The sequence below is a fragment of the Elephas maximus genome, chromosome 17 (assembly GCF_024166365.1).
Source record: "Elephas maximus indicus isolate mEleMax1 chromosome 17, mEleMax1 primary haplotype, whole genome shotgun sequence".
In the NCBI taxonomy this organism is placed as follows: Eukaryota; Metazoa; Chordata; class Mammalia; order Proboscidea; family Elephantidae; genus Elephas; species Elephas maximus.
The window spans coordinates 27,953,789-27,976,819 of NC_064835.1; the positions used below are offsets into that span (position 1 = coordinate 27,953,789).

The 23,031-nt window shown below is 47.0% G+C and overlaps 1 protein-coding gene across 3 annotated transcripts in view; it reads left to right on the top strand.

The window, feature by feature from the left end:
- Window positions 1-22,426, top strand: part of PKNOX2 (PBX/knotted 1 homeobox 2) — a 354,889-nt gene extending 332,463 nt beyond the window's left edge. For all 3 annotated transcript variants that reach the window (XM_049857337.1, XM_049857336.1, XM_049857338.1), the window contains 3 exons: window positions 18,031-18,107; window positions 19,022-19,200; window positions 20,234-22,426. In XM_049857337.1, coding sequence (XP_049713294.1) covers window positions 18,031-18,107; window positions 19,022-19,200; window positions 20,234-20,460 — 483 coding nt within the window. In that variant the 3' untranslated portion in view covers window positions 20,461-22,426. The remainder of the gene's footprint in view (window positions 1-18,030; window positions 18,108-19,021; window positions 19,201-20,233) is intronic.
- Window positions 22,427-23,031: the final 605 nt, after the last annotated feature.

Below are 23,031 nucleotides of genomic sequence, written 5' to 3' on the forward strand. Positions count from 1 at the left end.
GGCAAAGTCTAGGGGAAGCAAAGGGGAACCGCGGCTTGCAGCCAAGGCACAGAGCCCTGTCCTGGGAGAGGTACTGGGTTTTCACACACCAGGCCTGGCATGTGACACTGCTTTACCATCTCTTCCCTTCCTCTCCCCCTCCCCATCCATTCTGGCCACAAGACTGACATGGCACCAGCCGGGGCCAGAGTTGACTGCTCACTGCTATCCTACACCCTCGTCTGCAGGTGACTGTTCTTCCTCCCAGCCACACGGAGGCAAGGGCTTACTCCAGGGCCCTGGTGTGCCTTCTGCTGTAGTCACAAAAGGCAGAACCAGGGGCCTCGTTTCTCCGCACAATATGTTTTGTTAAGATATAATTCGCATACCATAAAATCTACTCTTTTAAAGTGTATGGTTTAGTGGCTTTCAGTATATTTATGAAGTTGTGCAACTATCACCACTATCTAATTCCAGAACATTTTCGTCTTCCCAGATAGAAACCTCATACCCTGGCTACCCCTCATCTACTTTCTGGACCTTCATACAAATGAATCATACAGGATTTGTGTCTGACTTATTTCACTCAGCATGATGTTTTCAGGGTTCGTCGATGTAGTAGTGTGTGTCAGGATGACATTTCTCTTTATGGCTGAGTGATGTTCCGTTGGATGGATGTGGCACATTTTGTTTATCCATTCATCAGTTGATAGACATTTGGTAGTTTCCACTTTTTGGCTGTTGTTCACAGTGCTCTGTGAACATTCGTATACTCGGTCAATGTCTCAGTGACAGGCCCTTTGTCAGGTCCCCAGTTAATCTCACACCCAGCCCTAGCGCCCCCCAGGCTGGGCTCATCCTGCCGGGGAGGCAGGGCTGCTGCTGCATGCTGCATACAGCACCAGGGCTCCTGCCCGCAGGGGTAAATGGAGGTCACATCAGCCCCTCACCCCTGCACCTTGATGTGGCCTTCAGTCACTCACCAAATATCCTGAGTGCCTCGCCACCTCCCTTGTGCCTGTTGTCATTCCTAGTCAGTTGCATTGTGATCCACAGGGTTTTTGTTGGCTGATTTTCAGAAGTAGATCACCAGGCCTTTCTCCCTAGTCTATCAGTCTCACCCAGAGCTTCCATAGGCTGTCCTGCCATGCAAAATGCTAAGAGAAATCTTGGAGCTTTTAGGGAGCCTGTGGAGGAAGATAAGAACCCCTGAGAAGCGGGAAAATGGCTCAGGGGTACTGACCCATTCTTGTGCCAGAATACCTTGCCTACTTTTGCCTTTAACTTCATCACACTGCCTGAAATTCCACCAATCAGAGACCTGCTTTAAATTACCCAATCCTTGTAAAAGCCACAGGCCTACGGAGAGGCTATGAGGCCATCTTTCATTCACAGCTTAGTACGAGTTAGTGCCAAAGCTCGTTTTTCTACTCCCACTCAGCCAAGATCAGCTTCGTGGGAAGAGCACCAGTGCTTGTTGGTATTAGAAAATGAGGAGCAAAACCTTTTTGAACACAGCATTTTGAGGAGGCAAGCCAGAATGGGGAGCTTTCTAGCAGTTGTTCATAGCCTCTTCTAGGCTCCTGACTCCTTTGAAAATCTCATGAAAGCCTTATACACATAAATATGGTGAACATAGCTTCAGGGGAGTTGACCCAGCAGTCCTGATTCAGAATTCTTGCGCTGGGATAATATACGGGCCCACAGCTTCAGAGAAAAGGTGCTGGAAAGTGTCAAAGGATCACCAAAAAGGAGAAGCTGACAGAGTCCTGGCTCACCCATCTGAGAGTTGTGCCCAGGTATGGCTCTGCCCCAGGAATACTCCCTTATTTCTCCTTCTTGACCCCTGCGTACCCTTCCCCCTCCTGAATGCAGACCCTTTAGTTAAATTGGCCTTTGGGGCTAGCCAAGTTTTTAAAACAGCTTGTTTCTATAGGAAAATGTGATCTAAGTTCCAAATGACATACCTATTCACTAACATCTAAATTTCAGGTATGAGACATGATTTCAGCACTCAGGGGGCTGATGATTTAATTGCAGGAATAAATTACACCCATAAACCATGAGAGATCAGGACATGATGTAATCAAGTGCTATCATGCAAACCCAGGTACTCTGGGGGTCCAGAGAGTGGAGGGATCAGCATAGGTGAGTGGACTCGGCCGTTTGTGCTGGGTAGACATGACCAGAAGACTATGTCCAGGACTCAGCGTCAGATTTCAAAAAACCCTCTGACAAGTCATGTCCAGAGAAGGGCAGCCAGGAAAGGGAATGTTTGTTTAAGTCTCTCACAGGAAGCCAGTCCTGTGAGGAATGACTAAGGAGGCTGAGATGTTTGGCCTGCAGAAAATCACAATGCCACGTACAGGAAGCCTAACAGATGTTCTTTCAGGGCAGCATGGTGTTGTATAAGGAACAAGGGCTTAAGAGGCAGACATGCCTGAGCTTGATCCCAGCTTCATTTTTCACTTACTCTATGACCCTGGTGTTGCGGTGGTTAAGAGCTCGGCTGCTAACCAAAAGGTTGGCAATTTGAATCCACCAACTGCTCCTGGGAAACTCAATGAGGCAGTTGTACTCTGTCCTATAGGGTCGCTATGAGTCGGAATCGACTTGAAAGCAATGGGTTTTTTTCGCTTTTTTTTTGAACTAAGCATATCAATTCACTTCTCTGGTGTTAAATTTCTCTTCATAAAGTGAAGATAATAATATTAATGAAGGAGTCCTTGGTTGCAGCAAATGGGTAACACGCATGGCTGCCAAACCAAACAGTTGGAGGTTCGAGTCTACCCAGAAGTGCCTCAGGAGAAAGACCTGGAGATCTACTTCCCAAAAATCAGCCATTGAGAACCCTATGGAGCACAGGTTTACTCTGACTCACATAGGGTCGCCACGAGTCAGAGTCAATGCCTCAGCAACTGGTTGGTTGGCGATGGGGAAGATGATCCGATAATGTGTTAAAAGCACAGTTCCTGAAGGTGGTCCAGAGCAGTGGGAGAGTGGCCAGGGTTAAAGACACAGGGGCTTCGAATCCCATCTCTGCCACTTACTACTCACATAACTTGGGCGAGTATTTTTTTAACTGCTCTAAGCTTAGTTTCTTACATGTAAAATGGGAATAATGATGCCTACCTCACACCAGAAAACCCATAGCCATCGAGTCAATTTCGACTCATAGCGACCCTATAGGACAGAGTAAAACTGCCCCATAGGATTTCCAAGGAGTGGCCGGTGAATTTAAACTGCTGACCTTTTGGTTAGCAGCCAAGCTCTTAACCACTGTGGCACCAGGGCTCCATCTACCTCATACTTTCCATGATAATTCAGTGAGGATACATGCCAAGCACTTAGCACAGTACCTTACACACTACAGGTATTTAATAAAAGTTAGCTAAAAATGGCAGTGGCTGTTGTTTATAGGTGGGAGGCAGTCCTGTTGACGTCTGTGTAATTTCAGAGGACAGGTTGTTCTCCGTGGTTGAATGCAGTAGGGAAGCCAATTTGAGTTCAACAGAAAGCCCTTCCCAAGCATCAGAAAATGGGGCTGCCATACTGAGTGATGGTGACACTACAGAGCCAAGCATCCCAGCATTTTCAGGAAAATGATAGTAAGTCAGCTAGGCTGCTTGCCGCTGGAGACCATCCAGGGGACTCTTGGTGCCCCAGACCCTACCAAGTCACTCTGGGGCTGAGGACATCACTAACTCTGCTCACCTATACCTTGTTTGTGGTACCCCAGCTGAAAAGCCCTTGTGTAGAGGACTCCTACTTTGTAGGAGAGGCTAAGCTCAGGGACCCCTAGGGCTCTGTGCAATACTGAGATGTTGGTTAACAAGGTTTGGTGGAAGAGCTGGGATTTGGGCTGAGCCTTGAAGGATGGCTAGGATTTAGGATTGGGTAGGAAGAGCAGAAGGAAGAGTCATTTTGGATGAGAATTATCTCCTTAATAATCACCAGTGACCTCTTGAATCCCCTTACTGGCACTATGATTCTTGCTGTCTTAGTTATTGACTGCTGGTATAACAAAAATACCACAAGTAGATGGCTTTAACAAATAGAAATTCATTTTCTCACAGCTTAGGAGGCTAGAAGTTCGAATTTCAGGGCACCAGCCCTGGGGAAGACTTTCTGTCTCTTTTGGCTCTGGGGGAAGGTCTTTGTCTCTTAAGCTTGTTTCCTGGTTCCTTGGAAATTTCCAGGAGGCTTGGCTTCCATCTTCCCCCATCTTTCATCTGCTCACTTGTTTAATCTCTTTTTATATTTCAAAAGAGATTGACTCAAGATATACCCTACACTAATCCTACCTCAGTAACATAACAAAGACAGCCCATTCCCAAATGGGGTTATAACCACAGGCATAGATCTACACTTATTTGGGGGGACACAATTCAGTCTATAACATCCTACCCTTTGGCCCCCCAAAATTCATGTCCTTGCACATGCCAAATACGTTCACCTCATCACATCATCCCAAAAGTCTTAAATCAGCTCCAAGTCTAAAATTTCATCTTCTCAATCATCTAAATCAAATACGGGTGAAACTCTAGGTGTATTCCATCCAGGGACAAAATTCCTCTTCACCTGCGAGCCTGTGAAATCTAGAACACAAGTTATCTGTTCCCAAGTAAAATGGTGGAACAGGCACAAGGCCGGTATTTCCGTAACAAATGGGAGAAATTGGAGGGTAAGAAGGGATAACAGGCATCAAGCAAGTCCAAAAGCCAGCAGAACAAATTACATTAGCTCTCAAGGCTTGAGAAGAATCCTTCATTCACTGAGACCATTTAGGCAGTGTGGCCTTGGCCTCCAGACTCTGGGTGTTGGCCATGCTCTTTGGATTCTGGGTGGAACTCCCTTGGCCCTTGGCTTCAGCTCTGCCTTCCAGGCCTTCTGGAATGGCAACTCTGCTTCCTCAGCTTTGGGCAGCCTCATTCTCCTAGTCCGTCTGAGCGGTGACCCACCCCCTCGGCCCCAGCAGGCCCCATTCTTCCGCCCCTTGGGCATGGCAGCCCCACTCTCTCAGCTTTGGGCAGCAGCCCCATTCCCCTGGCACTCATGAACAGCAGCCCCACACTTCTGAACCCATTTGGTGAAGATCTGGCTCTTTTATACCTAGGAGGCCGTGGCTCCACCCTTTAAAACAGATGCAGCCCAGCTTCCGTGCTCCTTCCAACAGTTCTGATGATCTCTGAGCTGCTCCAGAGATGGTCCTTTGCTTTTCCTGGAGGACAACAGATGTAGCTCCTTGGGCCTGTTTCCTGCCTGTAGAATTCCAAGAGGCAGACAGTGTTCTTTCCTTTCTTTCTTTCTCTGTCTCCTTCAGTCCAAGTCGATGGGTTTTCTGCTGTGGTAGTTGGTTAGATCCACCAGTCACTGGCTTAATCTCTTTAACAAACTATTATATAGCCATGTTCTTGGTGAACATTGTAGGACATGTGTCCTAAGTTTGTACAACAGAATTTTCCAAATCTTTAAGTTCTGTTTTCATTTTGCACAGTTCATTTTTAAGTCCATCTCTTCCCTCTCACATTTTACTGTAAGTGGCAAGGGGAAAACACACGACCCCTTTAAAATCTTGCTTAGAAATCTCATCCGTCAGGTATCCAAGTTCATCACTTACAAATTCTACCTTCCACCAAACATTTGAACATATTTCAGACAAGTTCTTTGCCACTGCATAAAAAGCATTGTCCTTCCTCCATTGTCCAATCACATGTTTATCATTTTCTTTTAAAGCCTCGTCAGAAACACATTTAATGTCCACATTTCTAGCAATAGTCTGTTGTATTCTCTCAGACCATGGAGACTTTCTGTAGCTCTCCTCTCTTCCTTCTGAGCCCTCCCAGAATTGCCTTTTTTGTCCATAATTCTACCAACAGTCTCTTCAAGGCAATATAGGCTTTTACTATTGTTAGGTGCTGTCGAGTCGCTTCCAACTCACGGCGACCCTGTGTATAACAGAAGGAAACACTGACAGGTCCTGCCCCATCCTCACAATTGTTGCTATGTTTGAGCCCGTTGTTGCGGCCACTGTGTCAATCCATCTCATTCAGAGTCTTCCTCATTTTCGATGACCCTCCACTTTACCGAGCATGATGTCGTTCTCCAGGGACTGATCCCTCCTGATAACATGTCCAGAGCACCTGGGATAAAGTCTTGCCATCCTTGCTTCTAAGGAGCATTCTGGCTGTACTTCTTCCAAGACAAATTTGTTAATTCTTCTGACAGTCCAGGGTATAGTCAATATTCTTTGCCAACACCATAATTAAAAGGCATCAATTCTTCTTTGGTCTTCTTTATTCATTGTTCAATTTTCACATGCATATGAGGCGATTGAAAACACAATGGCTTGAGTCAGGCACACCTTAGCCCTTAAAGTGACAGCTTTGTTTTTTCACACTTTAAAGAAGTCTTTTGCAGCAAATTTGCGCAATGACATATGTCGTTTGATTTCTTGACTGCTGCTTCCGTGGGTGCTGATCGTGGATCCAAGTAAAATGAAATCCTTGATGTCAATCTTTTCTCCATTTATCACGATGTTGCTTTTTAGTCCAGTTGTGAGGATTTTTGATTTCTTTATGTTAAGGCGTAATCCATACTGAAGGCTGTCTTTGATCTTCTTCAATAAGTGCTTCAAGTCCTCTTCACTTTCAGCAAGCAAGTTTGTGTCATCTGCATAACGCAGGTTGTTAATGAGCCTTTCTCCAACCCTGGTGCTGCATTCTTCTTCATATGGTCCAGCTTCTCAGATTATTTGCTCAGGAGACAGATTGATTAAGTATGCTGAAAGGTTACAGCCCTGACACACACATTTCCTGATTTTAAACCACTCAATATCCCTTTGTTCTGTTCTAATGACTGCCTCTTGATCTATGTACAGGTTCTGCATGAGCACAGTTAAGTGCTCTGGAATTCCCATTGTTCGCAGTGTTATCCATAATTTGTTCATAATTCACACAGTCAAAGCCCTTTGCATAGTCAGTAAAACACAGTAAACATTTTTCTGGTATTCTCTGCTTTCAGCCATGATCCATCTGACATTAGCCATGATATCCCATGTTCCACATCCTCTTCTGAATCCACCTTGAATTTCTAGCAGTTCCCTGTTGATGTATTGCTGCAACCACTTCTGAATGATCTTCTGCAAAATTTTACTTCCATGTGATATTAATGATATCATTCAATAATATCCACATTCTGTTGGATCACCTTTCTTTGGAATGGGCACAAATATGCAGTGGGTTGACCAGGTAGCTGTCTTCCTAATTTCTTGGCACAGAAGAGTGAGCGCTTCCAGCACTGCATCCATTTGTTGAAACATCTCACTTAGCATTCTGTCAATTCCTGGAGCCTTGTTCCTCGCCAATGCCTTCAGTGCAGCTTGGACTTCTTCCTGCAGTACCATCAGTTCTTGATCATAGGCTACCTCCTGAAGCGGTCGAACATCAACCAATTCTTTTTGGTACAGTGACTCCATATATACCTTCCAACTTCTTTTGGTGCTTCCTGCATCGTTTAATATTTTCCCTGTAGAATCGTTCAACGTTGCAACTCGAGGGTTGAATTTTCTCTTCAGTTCTTTCAGCTTGAGAAATGCCAAGCGCATTCTTTCACTTTGGTTTTCTAATTCTAGGTCTTTGCACATTTCATTATAATACTTTACTTTGTCTTCTCGAATTGCCATTTGAAATCTTCTGTTCAGCTCTTTCATCATTTCTTCCTTTCACTTTGGTTACTCTGTGTTCAAGAGCAAGTGTTACTATTATTAAAAAAAAAAAACCGTTGCCATAGAGTCAATTCCAGCTCATAGCGACCCTTATAGGACAGAGTAGAACTGCCTCATTGGGTTTCCAAGGAGGGACTGGTGGATTCAAACTGCCGACCTTTTGGTTAGCAGCTGATCTCTTAACCACTTACTATTAGGCACCTTAAAACTCTTTCAGCCTGTACCCATTACCCAATTCCAAAACCACGTCCACATTTTAGGTATTTGTTAGAGCAGCACCTCACCCCCATACCACATTCTGTCTTAGTCATCTAGTGTTGCTATAACAGAAATACCAGAAGTGAGTGCCTTTAACACACGGAAATTTATTTTCTCACAGTGTAGGAGGCTAGAAGTTCAAATTCAGGGTGCCAGCCCTACGGGAAGGCTTTCTATCTCTGTTGGCTCTGGGGGAAGGTCCTTGTCTCTTTAGCTAGTTTCCTGGTTCCTTGGAGATCTCCGTGTGGCTTGGCATCTGTCTTCCCCCATCTCTGCTCTGCTGCTTATTTAATCTCTTTTATATCTCCAAAGAGATTGACTCAAGATGCACCCTACACTAATCCTGTCTCATTAACATAACAAAAACAACTGATTCCCTAATGGGTTATAACCCCAGGCACGTTGGATCAGTTGATCCTTAGACCTCGAAGTGATGAGCACAGGCATAGAGGTTAGGATTTACAACACATATTTTGGGGGGACATAATTCAATCCATAACACTGGCTACAGGGGTTAACCTCTCCCTCCAATCTGATCAAGAAAACCTCTTCACCCTTATTTACACCTTTACTTTTTTTTTTTTTTTGAAGCCCTGGTTGTACAGTGGTTAAGAGCTCGCTGCTAACCAAGAGGTCGGCCGTTCAAATCCACCAGCCGCTCCTTGGAAACCCAGTGGGGCAATTCTACTCTGTCCTATAGGGTCGCTATGAGTAGGAATTGACTTGATGGCAACAGGTTTGTTTTTGGTTCCGGAGCTTGGAGTCTTGCATGGCCACTTACCATGGCTGTTTTCATCCAGATGTGGCTCAAATAGCTATAAGTGCAGGGCTTTGGTGTCAGGCACACCAGCAGGCTGGAAGACAGGCCAGCTGGGCTCTTGGCTCCTCCATTCATCACTCTGTACCAGAGAGGCATTAGGCCTCAGATTCCCTGCCTGTGAAATGGGTGTGCTTTCCCACCCACCTTCACTGTAGGTATATAGGAGAATAAACCCCCAGAACCTGCCCTCTGACTTCTGGGAAGGATGGCACAGAGTTTCAGCCATGCCCTGGAGTAGCCATACTCTCAGGCTTGAGCCACTTTGGCAGTTTCAGTCTCCAGGGAAGGAGCCAAGATTTGTGTGTCTACATTTGAAGACAATAAGCCCATCAGCCACAGGGCTGGATGGACTGAGCTAAGAAGAGAGGGTGTGTTGGAGACTCCTGGATCGGACACAGCCTCTTGACACTCCACGGGAGCCTGCAGCACTCCAAGCTTCCACTTGAGAAATGGCCAGGGAAGATTTATAACCTCACAGCATCTCTCAAGAGGCGCCCTTTCCTGTGAAGCCTGAGACTCAGTGAGTAGAAAACATACTGCTGGATGTGAATGAGAGCTGGAGTGGTCAAGGGCATCCAAGAAATAAGACCCATTTGAAAAAGGAGCACATTTATACATTTAAAGAAGGGGCTGCTGGAGGCTGCTGCCCTCGGCCAGAGAAACAACCTGTGGCTTTTACGAGATGGAGCCATGTGTGTCAAGCTGCAGACTTATTTGTTATTTATTTATTTAACAAACACTCAGAGTGTGCTAGGCACGGTTCTGAGTACCCTTCCAATATAAACTCATTTCATCCTTACAACGTGGACGTGGGTTGGGATTATTTCCCCATTTTGCAGATGAGGAAACTGAGTGTCTTGGCTTCCCAGTGCTGCTCTAACAGAAATGCACAAATGGGTGGCTTAAAGGACAGAAATTTATTTTCTCACAGTTCAGGAAACCAGAAGTCAGAATTCAGACTGTGGCTCTAGGGGGAGGTCCTTCTTTGCCTATTTCAGCTTCTTGCGGCTGGCAGTCCTTGAAATTCCTGGGCTTATTGGTTCATCTGCCTCCATCATCATCCGATAGAGGTATCTCCCCCATTTGTCCTTGCTTCCTCCTCTAACCTGTTCTTTTTATAACTCAGAGGTGATTAGGTTTACGACAAAATCTACACTGATACGGCCCACTAACATAACAACAACAAAAAAAAACCTACTCCCAAATGGGATTGCATCCACAGGTATAGAGGGTTAGCATTCCAACACGTATTTTGCGGGGACACAATTTAGTTTGTAACACTGAGTGGCATGCCTGAGACGGTAAGAGGCAGGACCAGGGTACACACCGGGGTCTGGCTCTAGAGTCTATGCTCTTGCTGCCTTCTCACAGCACAGGACTCCTCAGAGAGCTGAGCAGTGTGCCTCCTTGGTCTTTCAAGTCTCCCCTTCTCCTCTTCTGTCAGCTGCAGGAGCGGCACTATTGTAAGCAGGCAGTGGGTGAGTCTGAATCACTGACATGGCCTCGCCCTCCCCATCCATCTCCACACCCACCAACACACACAAAGGAAGTGGTAAGGAGCAGTTACCCCTTAGGCCCTGTTCATTCACTAAACAAATACAAAGATTGTGCAGCCTGTCTAGTTGGACCACAAATACTAAACAGGCCATCCCTGAAGTGTGAGGAGTCCTGGGTAAGGCAGGCTATCAGAGCTCTTAGGCTTAAGGTGGGGAGTTGGGGAGAGAAGAGCCATCTAGCTCCAATGTGAAGGAGGGACGGAAGTAGAAGCCAGCAGGAGGGATGGAAGTAGAAGCCAGCAGGAGAGAAAATCGTTTTGAGATTGCAGCAGGGTGCAGAACAGGAGGGCAGTAGATTTTTACCATGAAAAACCATGTAACGGTAAAAAAACATAGAACAGTGAAAATGATTAACCACGGTTACACAGGACAGCCGTGGATGGATCCCACAACCATAATATGGAGTGAAATTTTTTTTTTAATTTCCTGGCAAGTCAATTCCGACTCATGGCAACCCCATGTGTGTCAGAGTAGAACTGTGCACCATAGGGTTTTCGATGGCTGATTTTTCCGAAGTAGGTCACCAGGCCTTTCTTCCGTGAAATGAAATACCACATACTGTATGGTTCCATTTACATAAAGTTCAAAAACCAGGCAAAAGTAAGCCGTAATGTTAAGAATGTAACATAGATCATAAAAGCGTAAAGAAAAGCAAGAAAGTGATTATCATAAAAATCAGGTTATCTTAGGGGAGGATGGGGAAGGGGAAGGTAGTGACAAGAGGGGAGAGAAAGGGACTCCTGGGGTGCTGGTAGTTTTCCATTTCTTCACCCGGGTCATGGCTACATGGGCGTTTACCTTGTGATAATACATCAAGCTTCACATTTTAGTTCTTTGTACTTTTTTGTGTGCACAAATTTTTTAAAGGTGTGTACAAATTTTTTAAAAGGTAAAAGTGAGAGGAAATAAGAGTGGAAAATCTGAGCCAGGGCAAAAACAGTTGGAAAGGGAAATTGCTGTGTGACTCATAGTACTTCTGTCGATTCTAAAAAGGTTCATTTTTTCCATTTTAGCGTCTCTAAAATCAGGGCATATCCTACCCTCGATGACATCTTCGTTTTGAAGGCATGTGGTTCTCTCAGGACCCCTTAAAATCTCGGCTGCCTCCCTTGTTCCCTGTCTATCATAGAGTGTTACCATGCCAACAGAGTTGTGGCCCGAAGCAGGCCACCTCCCCACAGAAGTTAGGAGCGAGGAGAAAGGTAGAGGGGCGCATGTTGCCTCCAGTGTGGGGCTGGTTATGGCAGGAAAATGGGAAAGGAAAGTTCACCTGTCCGAGTCATGCTCCAAGCCACACTCAACTGGCAGCACAGGGTCTACTGACACCAGCTTGCTGCTGGTTCCCATAGGTTGTGTCCCTTGATGACCTGGCTCGGTCTCATGGTTGGATCTGGATGGGGAGGAGGTGGAAGGACAATCTCGGGATGGGCTTGTGGTGAAAGAAGTGGTGTTAGGGCTTCAGTCTACAGGCCAGGCCAGGGACCTATGGACCACCCTGGTTAAGCTTCTTTTGGACCCAGGACAGGGGCAGAACCCACTCTTCAAACTGAAAGATGCCTTAAGCTTCAGTTCAGCTGAGATAAGACTTGAGTTACAGGGCTATAAGGGCACGTGCCAGAAAGAGGTGGGAAAGAGTTTAGGTTAGGTTTCAGAGGAACTTGCCGAGGGCAACTATGGTGCAACGAGACCGACTTAATGTAAGTACTCCAATTCCGTTCTCTGGAGACTTTGAATATTCAAGTGTGTGATGTGGAAGTCAATGGAGTACTATCTCATGCAGTCGGCCCCAAACACTAAGAAGCAGGCACGATTTTATTATTCTCATTTTAAGCCAAGCAAATTAAGAATTGGAAACAGCAAATAATGAATTACTAAGGTCACACAGCTGGTAAGTAGTGGGTACAGTGCTTGGACCCACCTCCAAAGGCCATGCTCTTAACCCTTAGACCACACCGCCCAATCATCTGAGGCTCCATGCTGACCCGCAAAAGGATCTGTAATTTTCTGGTCCCTTCTGTACTCTTCTTCAGGGAAGAATTATCTGCTTCCAGAGAGCTGTTGTCTGGGCCCTTTCCTTCCACATTCAGAGTTCCTCCAAGTAGTGATCACAGAGTGGCTACCATGGCTTCATGGCTTACCATGATCTCATCTGACTCCTCTTCTCATACTTGGCCCTGAGCCGTGCCAATTGTACTAAAAGTAGCACTGACTAAATGGAGGTCTGTCCAGGGTGAGGACTATTTTGACACTGTCCTCAGGAATCATCTGGTCTGAGGCATGTACCAGCTGGACTGCTCCCACAAGCATTCAGATATGGTGTCAAGAATGTTCTGGCCGACACACCTGTCCCCGAAGCTGGGCCGAAAGCTGCTGCTCCCCCTATGGCCTCCACCATGTGCCTCCTGAGATACTGGTTCCGGGAGGCGTAGATGGATAGTGGGGACTTACACTGAAGAGAACAACCAGACAATTTTGGTGACACCTTTTACCCCTCTCCATTAAATGGTTGCATGTTAACCTATACATTTATGATATCTACTAGAAGAAGGGAAGCCCCTGAGAGATAGCAAACATTATCCATCCAAGGGAGGCTGGAAGCTTTTAAAGGTGAAAAGATCTTCATCAGCCTGGCTAAAATGTAAGTCCTAGCATAAGGCATCTGCCTGGAATGCCCATCCCCTCCTCTCTACTAGAATGCTTTGGCCATTCTTTAAAATCCAGCTCAAGTCCCAATTGCCTAGGGAAGCCTTCCCTGACCAGTCCAGCCCACCTCACCCTTCTCTTACCATCCATTGGGTATTTAGCACAGACAGCCCTTTAATGGAGTTTTTGTCCTTTGTCTTTGGCCTTTCCATCTAAGCTGTGAGCTCTTAAGGTCAGGCAACTTCCACTTGCTGGCTCTGGATGCAGCAGATGCCCAATATTGGTGCATTGTATTGGCACAGTTGGCAAGGCCAGCCTTCTGTGCTCAGCAAACAAGTCTGCCGTAGTCTTCTTGTGTTAGTTTACCATCTGTTCCACTCATGAATATTGAATGTTGACTCTTCGCCTGTCACTGGTCTGGACGCTAGAGATGCAGTGTCTAATAAGGCTGGATCCCTGCCTTAAAGCAGTTCACAGTCTAGTGGGGAGGTATACATTGCCATACCAAAACCAAACCAGTTGCTGTTGAGTTGATCCCAATTTATGGCAACCCCATGTGTGTCAAAGTAGAACTGTACTCCACAGGGTTTTCAATGTCTGATTTTTTCAGAAGTAGACTGCCAGGCCTTTCTTCCAAGGCACCTCTGGGTGGATTGGAACTGCCAATATTTTGATTGGTAGCTGAGTGCTTAACCATTTGCGTTACCCATGGACTGTACCATCAAGTGGGCTAAATGCAATTACTGAAATGTAGTAGTGACTACTTTAGCCTCAGGGAGTTGGGGAAGACCTTACAGATTTGATCCCTGAGCAGGTCTTCATAGAAGCTCAGAAACGCAGGCAATAGGAAGCTGGGAGAAAGAGCATTCAAGTGGAGAGGATAGCCTGTGCAAGGGAATGAGGGCACGAAAGGGCCCAGTGAAGCCCAAGAAGGCCAAAAGCCGCCATGTTTTTGCTGTGTTCACAGACCAGCTGGTCCCAGAGAAGGTGGCTGCTTGGCTTCTTACAATGGACAGGGGAAGGTAGAATCCAAGAAGCCAGTGTCAGAACTACAGAGGTGTGCCTCCTCTGCCCCTTGGGGCCTGCAATGTCTCCTCCCAGTTTCCTGCTGCTTCTTCCCAGTTTGGATGAAATTGGCTCCTGTGACTTTGATGTGCTTTCCTCCTTGTTAGAACCTTAATATTGTATGAACCCCCAAGTCCCACTGCCCAGCCCGGCGGCCAGGGTCAGAGGTGTGAAATAAAACAACACATGACCCTGACTGCCTTGGTCAGGGGCTGCTTAGGCCAACTGAAGGGGTTGCTTCCCTCTGTCACTGATGATGAGAGTACCACCAAGGCTGTTGATCTCAAACTCTTTCCTCGGAGAGCTTTAAGGACCTCGCAGGTTTCATCCAATCACAATGGCGTTAAGAGCAACCTTTTCATCAAGCAGTTTACAAATATTATTTCGTTTGATCATTAGAGGACTTTAAGATGTAGGGTTAAGTGACGTGCGTGGGATCTCACAGCTCGTCATGATAGAGCCGGAATCTGAGTCCCGGTCTGATTATAAAGCCCAAGCACCACTTTCTAGTGCTTTCCTGAGCATAAGGAATAATCCTGGCCTGAGAGATCTGGGCATGTTGATTCTCTGCCATCTGAAACCCCAAATCTCCCCCAGCTTCCAGGACAAATCTCAGACACAGTAGGACACTCACCACACCTTTATTATGTGCCCACCAGGTGTCAGGGACAGTGCTGAGGCCTGGGAAAGACACAAAGAGCCATAGACTCAAAATTACATTGATTAAGGTAGCAGTTCAGGATGAAAGGAAATGGAGAGCCTAGGACAGAAATGGGGGGAGGGCAGGCACTTTGTGGGGAATGGAACTAATGTCATGGAACACTTAGCGTACCAACTATTGAATGGGAAACTAATTTGCTATGTAAGATTTCCCCTAACACACAATTTTAAAAAATCGCGTTGATTAAGATAGAGCTGCACAGCCAACTAATGAAATTGCTGTTAATAAGTTGTATACCTGTAAAAAGTTGAATTGGCACAAGTTGTGCGATATATACATTTACAACAATGACAAAAAATTTTTTAAATAATATAGAGTAGCTACTGAGGCTACTTTTTTACTGAGGCTACTTATATACAACAAAACACCTCATGGAATTTGGTTCCTTGGTTTGAAGGTTTAGGGTCATAGTTTCATGGGACATCCTAGTTAATTGGCCTAATAACATGTTTAGTGCCTTTGTTCTATATCCTACTTCAATGCATACTGCCTGGGGTCTTAAAGGCTTGCAAAGGGCCATCCAAGGCCCAACAATTGGTCTGTATTCGCCTGGAGCAACAGAAGAAGGAGAGTCAGGAATAGGAGGAGGAAATGGAATGTGTGGCTAATTGCCTCCATGAACAACTGCTTCCTTTGGCATGAGACCAGAAGAGCTGGATGGTGCCCAGCTACTATTACTGAATATTTTGATCAAAGGTGTTATAGAAGAATCCTGATCAAAAGGGAGGAAATGCAGAATAGAATTTCAAATTCTCATGGAATCTGGATTTTCCAGAGCTGTGAAGGCTGGATAAACCCCTGCTACTATATTCCTGAGAGGTTCTTTAAATCTTAAACCAAAAATATCCCCTGAAGTCTTCTTAAAAGCAAACAATAGTTTAGCTTAACTAATAAAGGTTGTCTTCCCTGAGCAATATGCTCATTTAAGATCTATCTACACGAGATCAAACAGACAACAGCAACTCGAAATATTAGAAACCTTAGGGGGCAGCGAGTTTATGTTAATGGAGGAGGAACAACTCAGAAAAGGAGGGTGAGAATGGTTGCACAACTAGAAGAACATGGTCAATGTCACTGAAATGTACAGGTTGAGACTTGAACTGGTGTATGTTTTTACTGTGTATATTCTCAACAACAACAACAAAAATAAATTACATATTAAAAAAAGGAGGCATAGGCCCAGTTATGCGGCTCCCCACCCCATGGGAAGGACCCTTGTGTGGTAATGGAAAACAAATTTGGCCTTTGGCCTTGATTCCTGTGAAGTAACCCTGGGAGTAATTGAGGAGCCTTTATCTGAAATCTCCAGGCCACACCTGAGGATCTGTGCTAACATGTGGGGGCTGGCCACACCAGAAAAGGCACACTTGATAGGCCAAGGTCAACTAACCTCAGGAGGCATGATTTAGCCTATCATGCATATGCAGTGAGGGTTCAATCACGACTGGCTGAAAAAGCCCTGAGCATGGAGGCTCAGAGAGCTTCCTGGTTGGCAAAGGGAGAGTGCTGGGAACTCTCTCAGACCTCATCCATGCATCTCTTCCTTATAACAGTCCTGATTTGTATCCTTTTGCTATAATGAACCTATAATCATAAATATAGTGTTTTCTGTGAGTTCCATGAGTCTTTCCAGTGAATTATCATACTCAAAGCAGTAGGGGGAGCCAGCAGGTGAAAGTGAGGGGACCCAGGGAAGTCCCCCAAGCTTGTGACTGGCATCCATTCTGAAGAGGTAGTGGGAAAGCCTCAAATCAGTGGCCAGCAGTCAGAGGTTTGCGGTGTCATGTGACTCCCTAACACATGGCTTGCTTCAGCCTGTTTGGCAGCCTGAGGGACAGTGCATTTTAAAAGCTGTGAGATCTGCCTAGTTCCAGGTGGCTAGGGCCAGAGAGAGAAAGTGCCGTGTGTATGGCTGGGGTCAGAGATGATGGAGAAGTGGGAACGTGGGGATTTAATTACTCCTCACATTCTGGCTCTTAGCCACAGAACCCTCTTCCCACTGTCATCCAAAACTTGCCCATCCTTTAATGTGACCTGTTGATCTTTCCCCACCACCCAGGCCAACACCAGTCTCTCCCTCTTCTAACCTTCTAGAGCACTTATTACCCCAACTGCAGTGTCTGTCGCTTTATTTATGCTGTCTTTCACAAAGCAGTCATTTGCACATTTATTGTGTGGAAGACATCAGGGATACAGAAATTAATAGGACGTAATTTTTAATCTCTGCTCTCAGAGCCCTGGTGGCGCAGTGGTTAAGAGGTCAGACTGCTAACCAAAAGGTCAGCAGTTCCAATCTACCAGCTGCTTCTTGGAAACCTTATGGGGCAGTTCTCCTCTGTCCTACAGGGTGGCTGTGAGTTGGAATTGACTTGACAGAAACGGGTTTAGTTTTTTTGTTTGTTTCTTTAATTTTTGCTTTCATGAGGTGCAGCCTGTGGGAGGGAGACTAACATGTAACCAACATATGGACTGAAGTATACTGGAGACCACAGTAGACACCTTCAGCACTTAATCACTCATCTCCACAAAGGCACTGACTTAGCCTTGGTCTGCCTCGCATGAAGTAATAGGAGGAAGGCTGGCGAAGATCAGAAGAACTGAGTCCCAATCTGGGTGCTACCATCTGGGTGACACTGGATTAGTCATTCAGTTTCTTCTTCTGTAAAGTGCGGATATTGTTATTCCTACCTGCCTATCTTATATAGTTTCAGGGGTATGCTTTATTAAATGAAATTGAGTACATGAAAACATTTTACAGGTTATAAAGTACTATACAAATAGTAGTTACCATTTTAGTTATCTTCTGTCCCCTAGGAATGCCTAACATAAATCTGGGTGCATAGTAGGTATTCAATAAATATCAGGTAATTTAAATTGAATTGGTTTGTACACTCCATTTACCTTGCTTCTGATAGCCTGTGGACTTTGAGGCCATAACGAATCCTCACACTAACTATATTGCCACTGGTGAGATAGCTGTGAGGACCAAGTGAGAAAGCCGTGCAAATATCTTAGAAACCATAAATATTAAACTGTACTCAATCTTGGGAAACCACCTTGGTCCACTGCCCCCATTGTAGAGGGCTGGTAAGGTCGGGTAGGCCTGGGTGTGGAGTCAGGGCTTGGGGCAGCCTCCCTCCAAGCCCTAAATCTATTCTCTTTAGGAACGAACTTTCCCCAGTTTTGGTTCTCACACCGCTCTAGTTGCCTGTGTCCATGATGGTATGTCCACCCCTCATTAGCCCTTCACCTCTCATTTCAGCACCCCTACCCCACGGAGGATGAGAAGAGGCAGATCGCAGCCCAGACAAACCTCACCCTCCTTCAAGTAAATAACTGGTGAGTTAGCATCACCTGCCCAAAGGCTCTCAGACCCTGGGGTCACATGCTTGGCAGAGGAATGGCACAGCAGGGAGAGGAGACTAGCTTGCCCAGTCCTGCCTCAGTCCCAGCCCAGCCTCAGTCCCAGCCCAGCTACCACACCAGTCCTGCCATTTGGGCTAGAAGCAAAAAGCCAGAATCCACATAGGCACCTGTGGCTTCATCTACAGCTTCTCAGCACCCTCTGCTGGGGAATTGTGTCAGAACCTCACTGGAAGTTTCTTGCTGAATAGAAAACTCGGCCCCACCTGCACTGCAGCACTAGACAGGATTGCCTGCATCAATGGATTGGTGGGGCTGCCAACGGTCATCTTGTCCACCCTCCCCACAGTGTGGACTGAACTCAAACTAAAACATTCTTCAAAGCTGGAGTGGGAGGAAGGAGGAAAGGTCGGCCCTTTAGACCCCACAGGGATTTCGGCTGTCTGGCTGGACTGTCATAGAGAGAAGAAAGCTCAGAGAACCCAGCCTGGCTGGATGGGAGTGGACCCAAGAGCAGGCCCTTAACTGATTCCTCAACCCCCTGAAGAGAAGTCAGAAGTTGGCGCCTGTGGCTAGGGCTCTTCCCACCTCTGTTCACTCCTGGTGGATCTGGAGCAGAGTTCTGAGCCCTCCCCATGCCTCCTTCCCTCGCGACTTGGAGGTCACCAAGCTGATTTCATGAGTGCCTAGTGCCCAGGGCTCTTCTCCTTGCTGGGCTTTTATACCCTAGGTCTGAACCCCAGTCTGGTCTGTGTAATAGATTAATAGAGAGTCTGAAAACGGATTAGCCTTCTCTGCACTCATTCCCTACCTCCCCACCCTGTATGCCCTGTCCCACCATCACCACCCCATTGGTAATTAACCAGGTCTCCGCCTTTAACCCTGCGCAGGTTCATCAACGCCCGGAGACGCATCCTGCAACCCATGCTTGATGCCAGCAACCCAGACCCTGCCCCCAAAGCCAAGAAGATCAAGTCGCAGCACCGACCCACCCAAAGATTCTGGCCCAACTCCATTGCTGCGGGGGTGCTGCAGCAGCAGGGTGGGGCCCCAGGAACGAACCCCGATGGTAAGAACTGGGGCTGAGTGTACTCTAGACAGAGGTTGAGTGGGAGGCCTTCTGGCGCTCCTTCCATATAGGTTGTGCAAAGATTCAAGGGCTGAACATCTACTCAGCTGAGTCCCAGCTCGAACTCTGTCATGATAATTATCCCTACCTGATCCCCATCAAAGATGTTCATATGCCTTGGGGAAGGGGCTATTTTGTCCATACTTTAACAAGCCAAAAGCAGCGTCACAAAATGAGTGGGAGTGGGTGGTCTTCTGAGCCAATGACTGCTCAGCAGAGCCTCTCCTCACTCCCACACTTGCCCCCAAGTTCCTCATCACCTTTCGGTGTCTGAACAGCTCTTTAAGAGCCAAGGCCATCTATAAATACCAAGGCAAGCAGCTGGCTTGTGAACGGAGGCCAGGGAGAGCTTTGTTTTCCCAGCTTCTACATCACACCCTTTTCTAATTGCCGATCGCCTAGTGCACAATGAATAATTCAATGAGCCAGACGTTTTATAGCTTGTCATGTGAAGATAGCTCCGTGTGGGAAGTGGGGAGGGCGTGTTTGTGTGCTAGCATACCTCTGCACGTATGTGTGTTTCTCTAGTTGTGTACAGGTTCCTATGTGGTGGGAATGATAATGGAATTATTACACAGAATAATGGAAACGAACAGATTTGGTACTAGACCAACTTGAGAGAGAATCCCAACTCTGTTATTTCAGGGACTCAATTCCCTCTTCTTTACAATGGGGACAATAATACCTGCCTTACGGGAGATTTAGGAAGTCATAAGTGCTTAACGTATTTATATAGAAGATGCTTGGTAAATGGTAGCTAGGATTGCTGCTGCTTGGGATGGGGCAGAGAGTGGCAGAGAGTGAATGGATGGGGGCTTCATACCAGGGAATTGTCCATGGTTGGCTTAGGAACATTTAGAAACAAGGGCTCACCACCCCTTGAGCCATTCCATTCCAACATGGTCCAACACTGAGGCTCCTGGGCTTGACTGGGCCCCTGCTATCCTGACTTTTGCTATTTTCTCTCATGTAGGCTCCATCAACTTGGACAACCTACAGTCCCTGTCCTCTGACAATGCCACCATGGCCATGCAGCAGGCTATGATGGCTGCACACGATGACTCATTGGATGGGACGGAAGAAGAGGATGAAGATGAGATGGAAGAGGAGGAGGAGGAAGAACTGGAAGAGGAGGCAGATGAGCTGCAGACGACGAATGTCAGCGACCTGGGCTTGGAACACAGTGACTCCCTGGAGTAGTCAGGCAGCCCAGATGGCACCGATCACCGAGCAGGAGAGGAGTGTCGTCAGAAGGGCTTCAGGGTGGGGGGAGGGGGACATGGGCAGGCAGCACTGGAGGAAGTTGGGCCCTAGCCTCCCACAATCAGCAGCTTGAAGAAATGCAGAGGAGACATCCTGCTCCTTCCCAACCACCAAGCTTCAATGAGAACCCCAACTCTACTTCCCTAGAACTGCCAAGGACTTCATTTGGCAGGGCCAGTCAAGCAGTATGGAAAGACAGGAATGAGATCTGGACTCACCCAATCCCTGATGATAAAGGGCACCCACAGGCACCCCCACTGAAGGACTTGACTTGTTTACAAGCCCTGCACTGTAAGGCGGATTGGTGCTGTTTGCAGAGTAAGCCTTTGCTGGAGACAGAACTAGGAAGAAAGGGGGAGACAAAAGGACCTGGGTTCCACCCCCAGAAGATTTTCAGCTCCTTTGAGAGACATTCGAGGGCTGAAGGGAGCCTAAAAGCATAATCAATGGCTGGAGGAGGGGGATGGGCTGAAGGCATCACATCTTGGAGGTCAGAGTGGGACCTGGATTCCACAGGCTCCAGCTGATTCCTCCAAGACCCCTGTTTCTGGGTACTGACAACCATGGACATGGCAGAGAGAGATGGGAACCAACAGAACCTCCTTCTCTCTCTCCTGGAAACAGACTGCAAGCTGGTGAGCTCAGACTGTAGGAAGCTAAGAGAAGTCCCTTTATTTGGGTTGGTTCCAGGGCCCCAGGAGATGGCAGAACCTGGGTTGGTAGCCATATGAAGGCGGCCCTAGACATTCACAGAACTCACCTCATGTAACAACAGGACAATGGTGTCTCACCCAGGGTGTCCCAGCCCTCAGTTGTGCTCCTCAGCTGCCCAGCCCTCTGCTGATCTTCAGAGAGGGTGAAGCCAGGTTAGCTTGGAGTCTTTCCACCCCTGAGGTCCACCATGGCCGTCCCTCTGCTCCCAAGCTGATTCCATAAGCCTGCAGCCTCCCTTCTTTATTCTCTCCTTCAGAGAAGGCAGAAGAAACATTGGAAAGATTTATCCAGACCAATGTGAAGCCAGGGGTTGTAGAAGGTGCTACATCCCACTTCCAATCATATCCCAAATGTGGGGGAGGGCCCAGAGCAATGCACCCAGGAGCCTGTGGTGGAGCCAACAGCCCACCCCGCCTCGCTGTTCTACGCACCACCATTGCACACTCTACTGGAGGAACTGGGGCTCCCACCAGGAGGAGGCTTTCCATCCATCTGCCCTAACACGTCTTCCCACCCCGACTTCCAGCCCCCACAGTTGGCCCTCCCTCCTTCCCCCCACCCCGTCTCTCCCATGCCTGGGGCTGTGAATGACAGGACTGATCACGTGTGTTTTCCATTGGGTTTAATTTAATGGACTTGCCGTTTCATTTGTAAATTGTGCATTGGCCACTTCCTTCAGTGGCAGGATATGAGTAGCTACCTGGCTTTACTTGAGGGAACCCTCAGGACCCTCTGGGGCTTTCCCTCCCCCACCAGGTTGGATGGAGCAAAAGGATGGTCGCTCTCCTGAGGTCTCCCTGAAATGAATGTATTTCTCCCCAAAAGAGCTGATATTTAATGTTTTAATAGGGATTTTTGAGAAACAAATAACCTTATTTATAATCTGGGTGATCCAATCATTTTTTACTCCCTTTTGATGCCATGGGTAGAGGAAAGTCTAGCTTTTTTGGCGTGAGACTTTTGCAATGTGCAGTGGGATAAAATACATTTCATTTTCTGGTTCATTTTCTTGCTTAAACACACACACACACTTTGGACAGCATCCCCCCAACACAGGCTCACCTGCGTACACGTGCCCACGTATCCTCCTCCCAGCTCCTCCACCTGCCTAATGTTATGCAACCTCTTTCTGATGTATCCACCAAACCAGTACTGAATGTGGCCGAGACGTTTTCAGTAAATCTTATTACCTACCATAAATCTGGTGCTCCAGTCTCTTTTTCTGTGGCTGCTGTAGCGATCCCTGCATTTTTAGTGGGACCAGAGGAAATCTGGGGACTTCGGGGTACCCCTTGTTGAACTGACTGTACAGAAGAGGACAAGATGGAGGGCTTTCTTGGTGGTCTCAGCTTACGTGTCTGGGGAAGAAGAAAGTCAAGTTTGGCACACTTGCTTTGTGTCTAGCTCTAAGATACAGAAGACTAGATGAAGCTCTATACTGCCCTCTCCTGACAGTTGTCCCCTATAGTAGGGGATAGTCCTGAATTTGGTCCTCTCCTGCACCATGTGGCACCTCCCTCTCCATTCTAGGCTCCGAGGGTTTTCATCATCCAAGCTTGTGTCACCACTGCCCCCTTCCATCCCTCACATACCCAGCCTTTCCCTCCCCCTTCCTTCAGATGAAAGGGAAGGAGAGGAAGTCTTGATTGCCCCAGTTTAATCCTGGAGCTGTGTCCAGAGGGGAGCCTGGCCTTTGGGTCCCAGGGTTAAACACTGTTTCTCTGGGGCAAGAAGGAATTCAGGAGCAGCTGATATTCCCAAATCAGTGAAAGGGAGGCTTTCTTGTTATTTTCA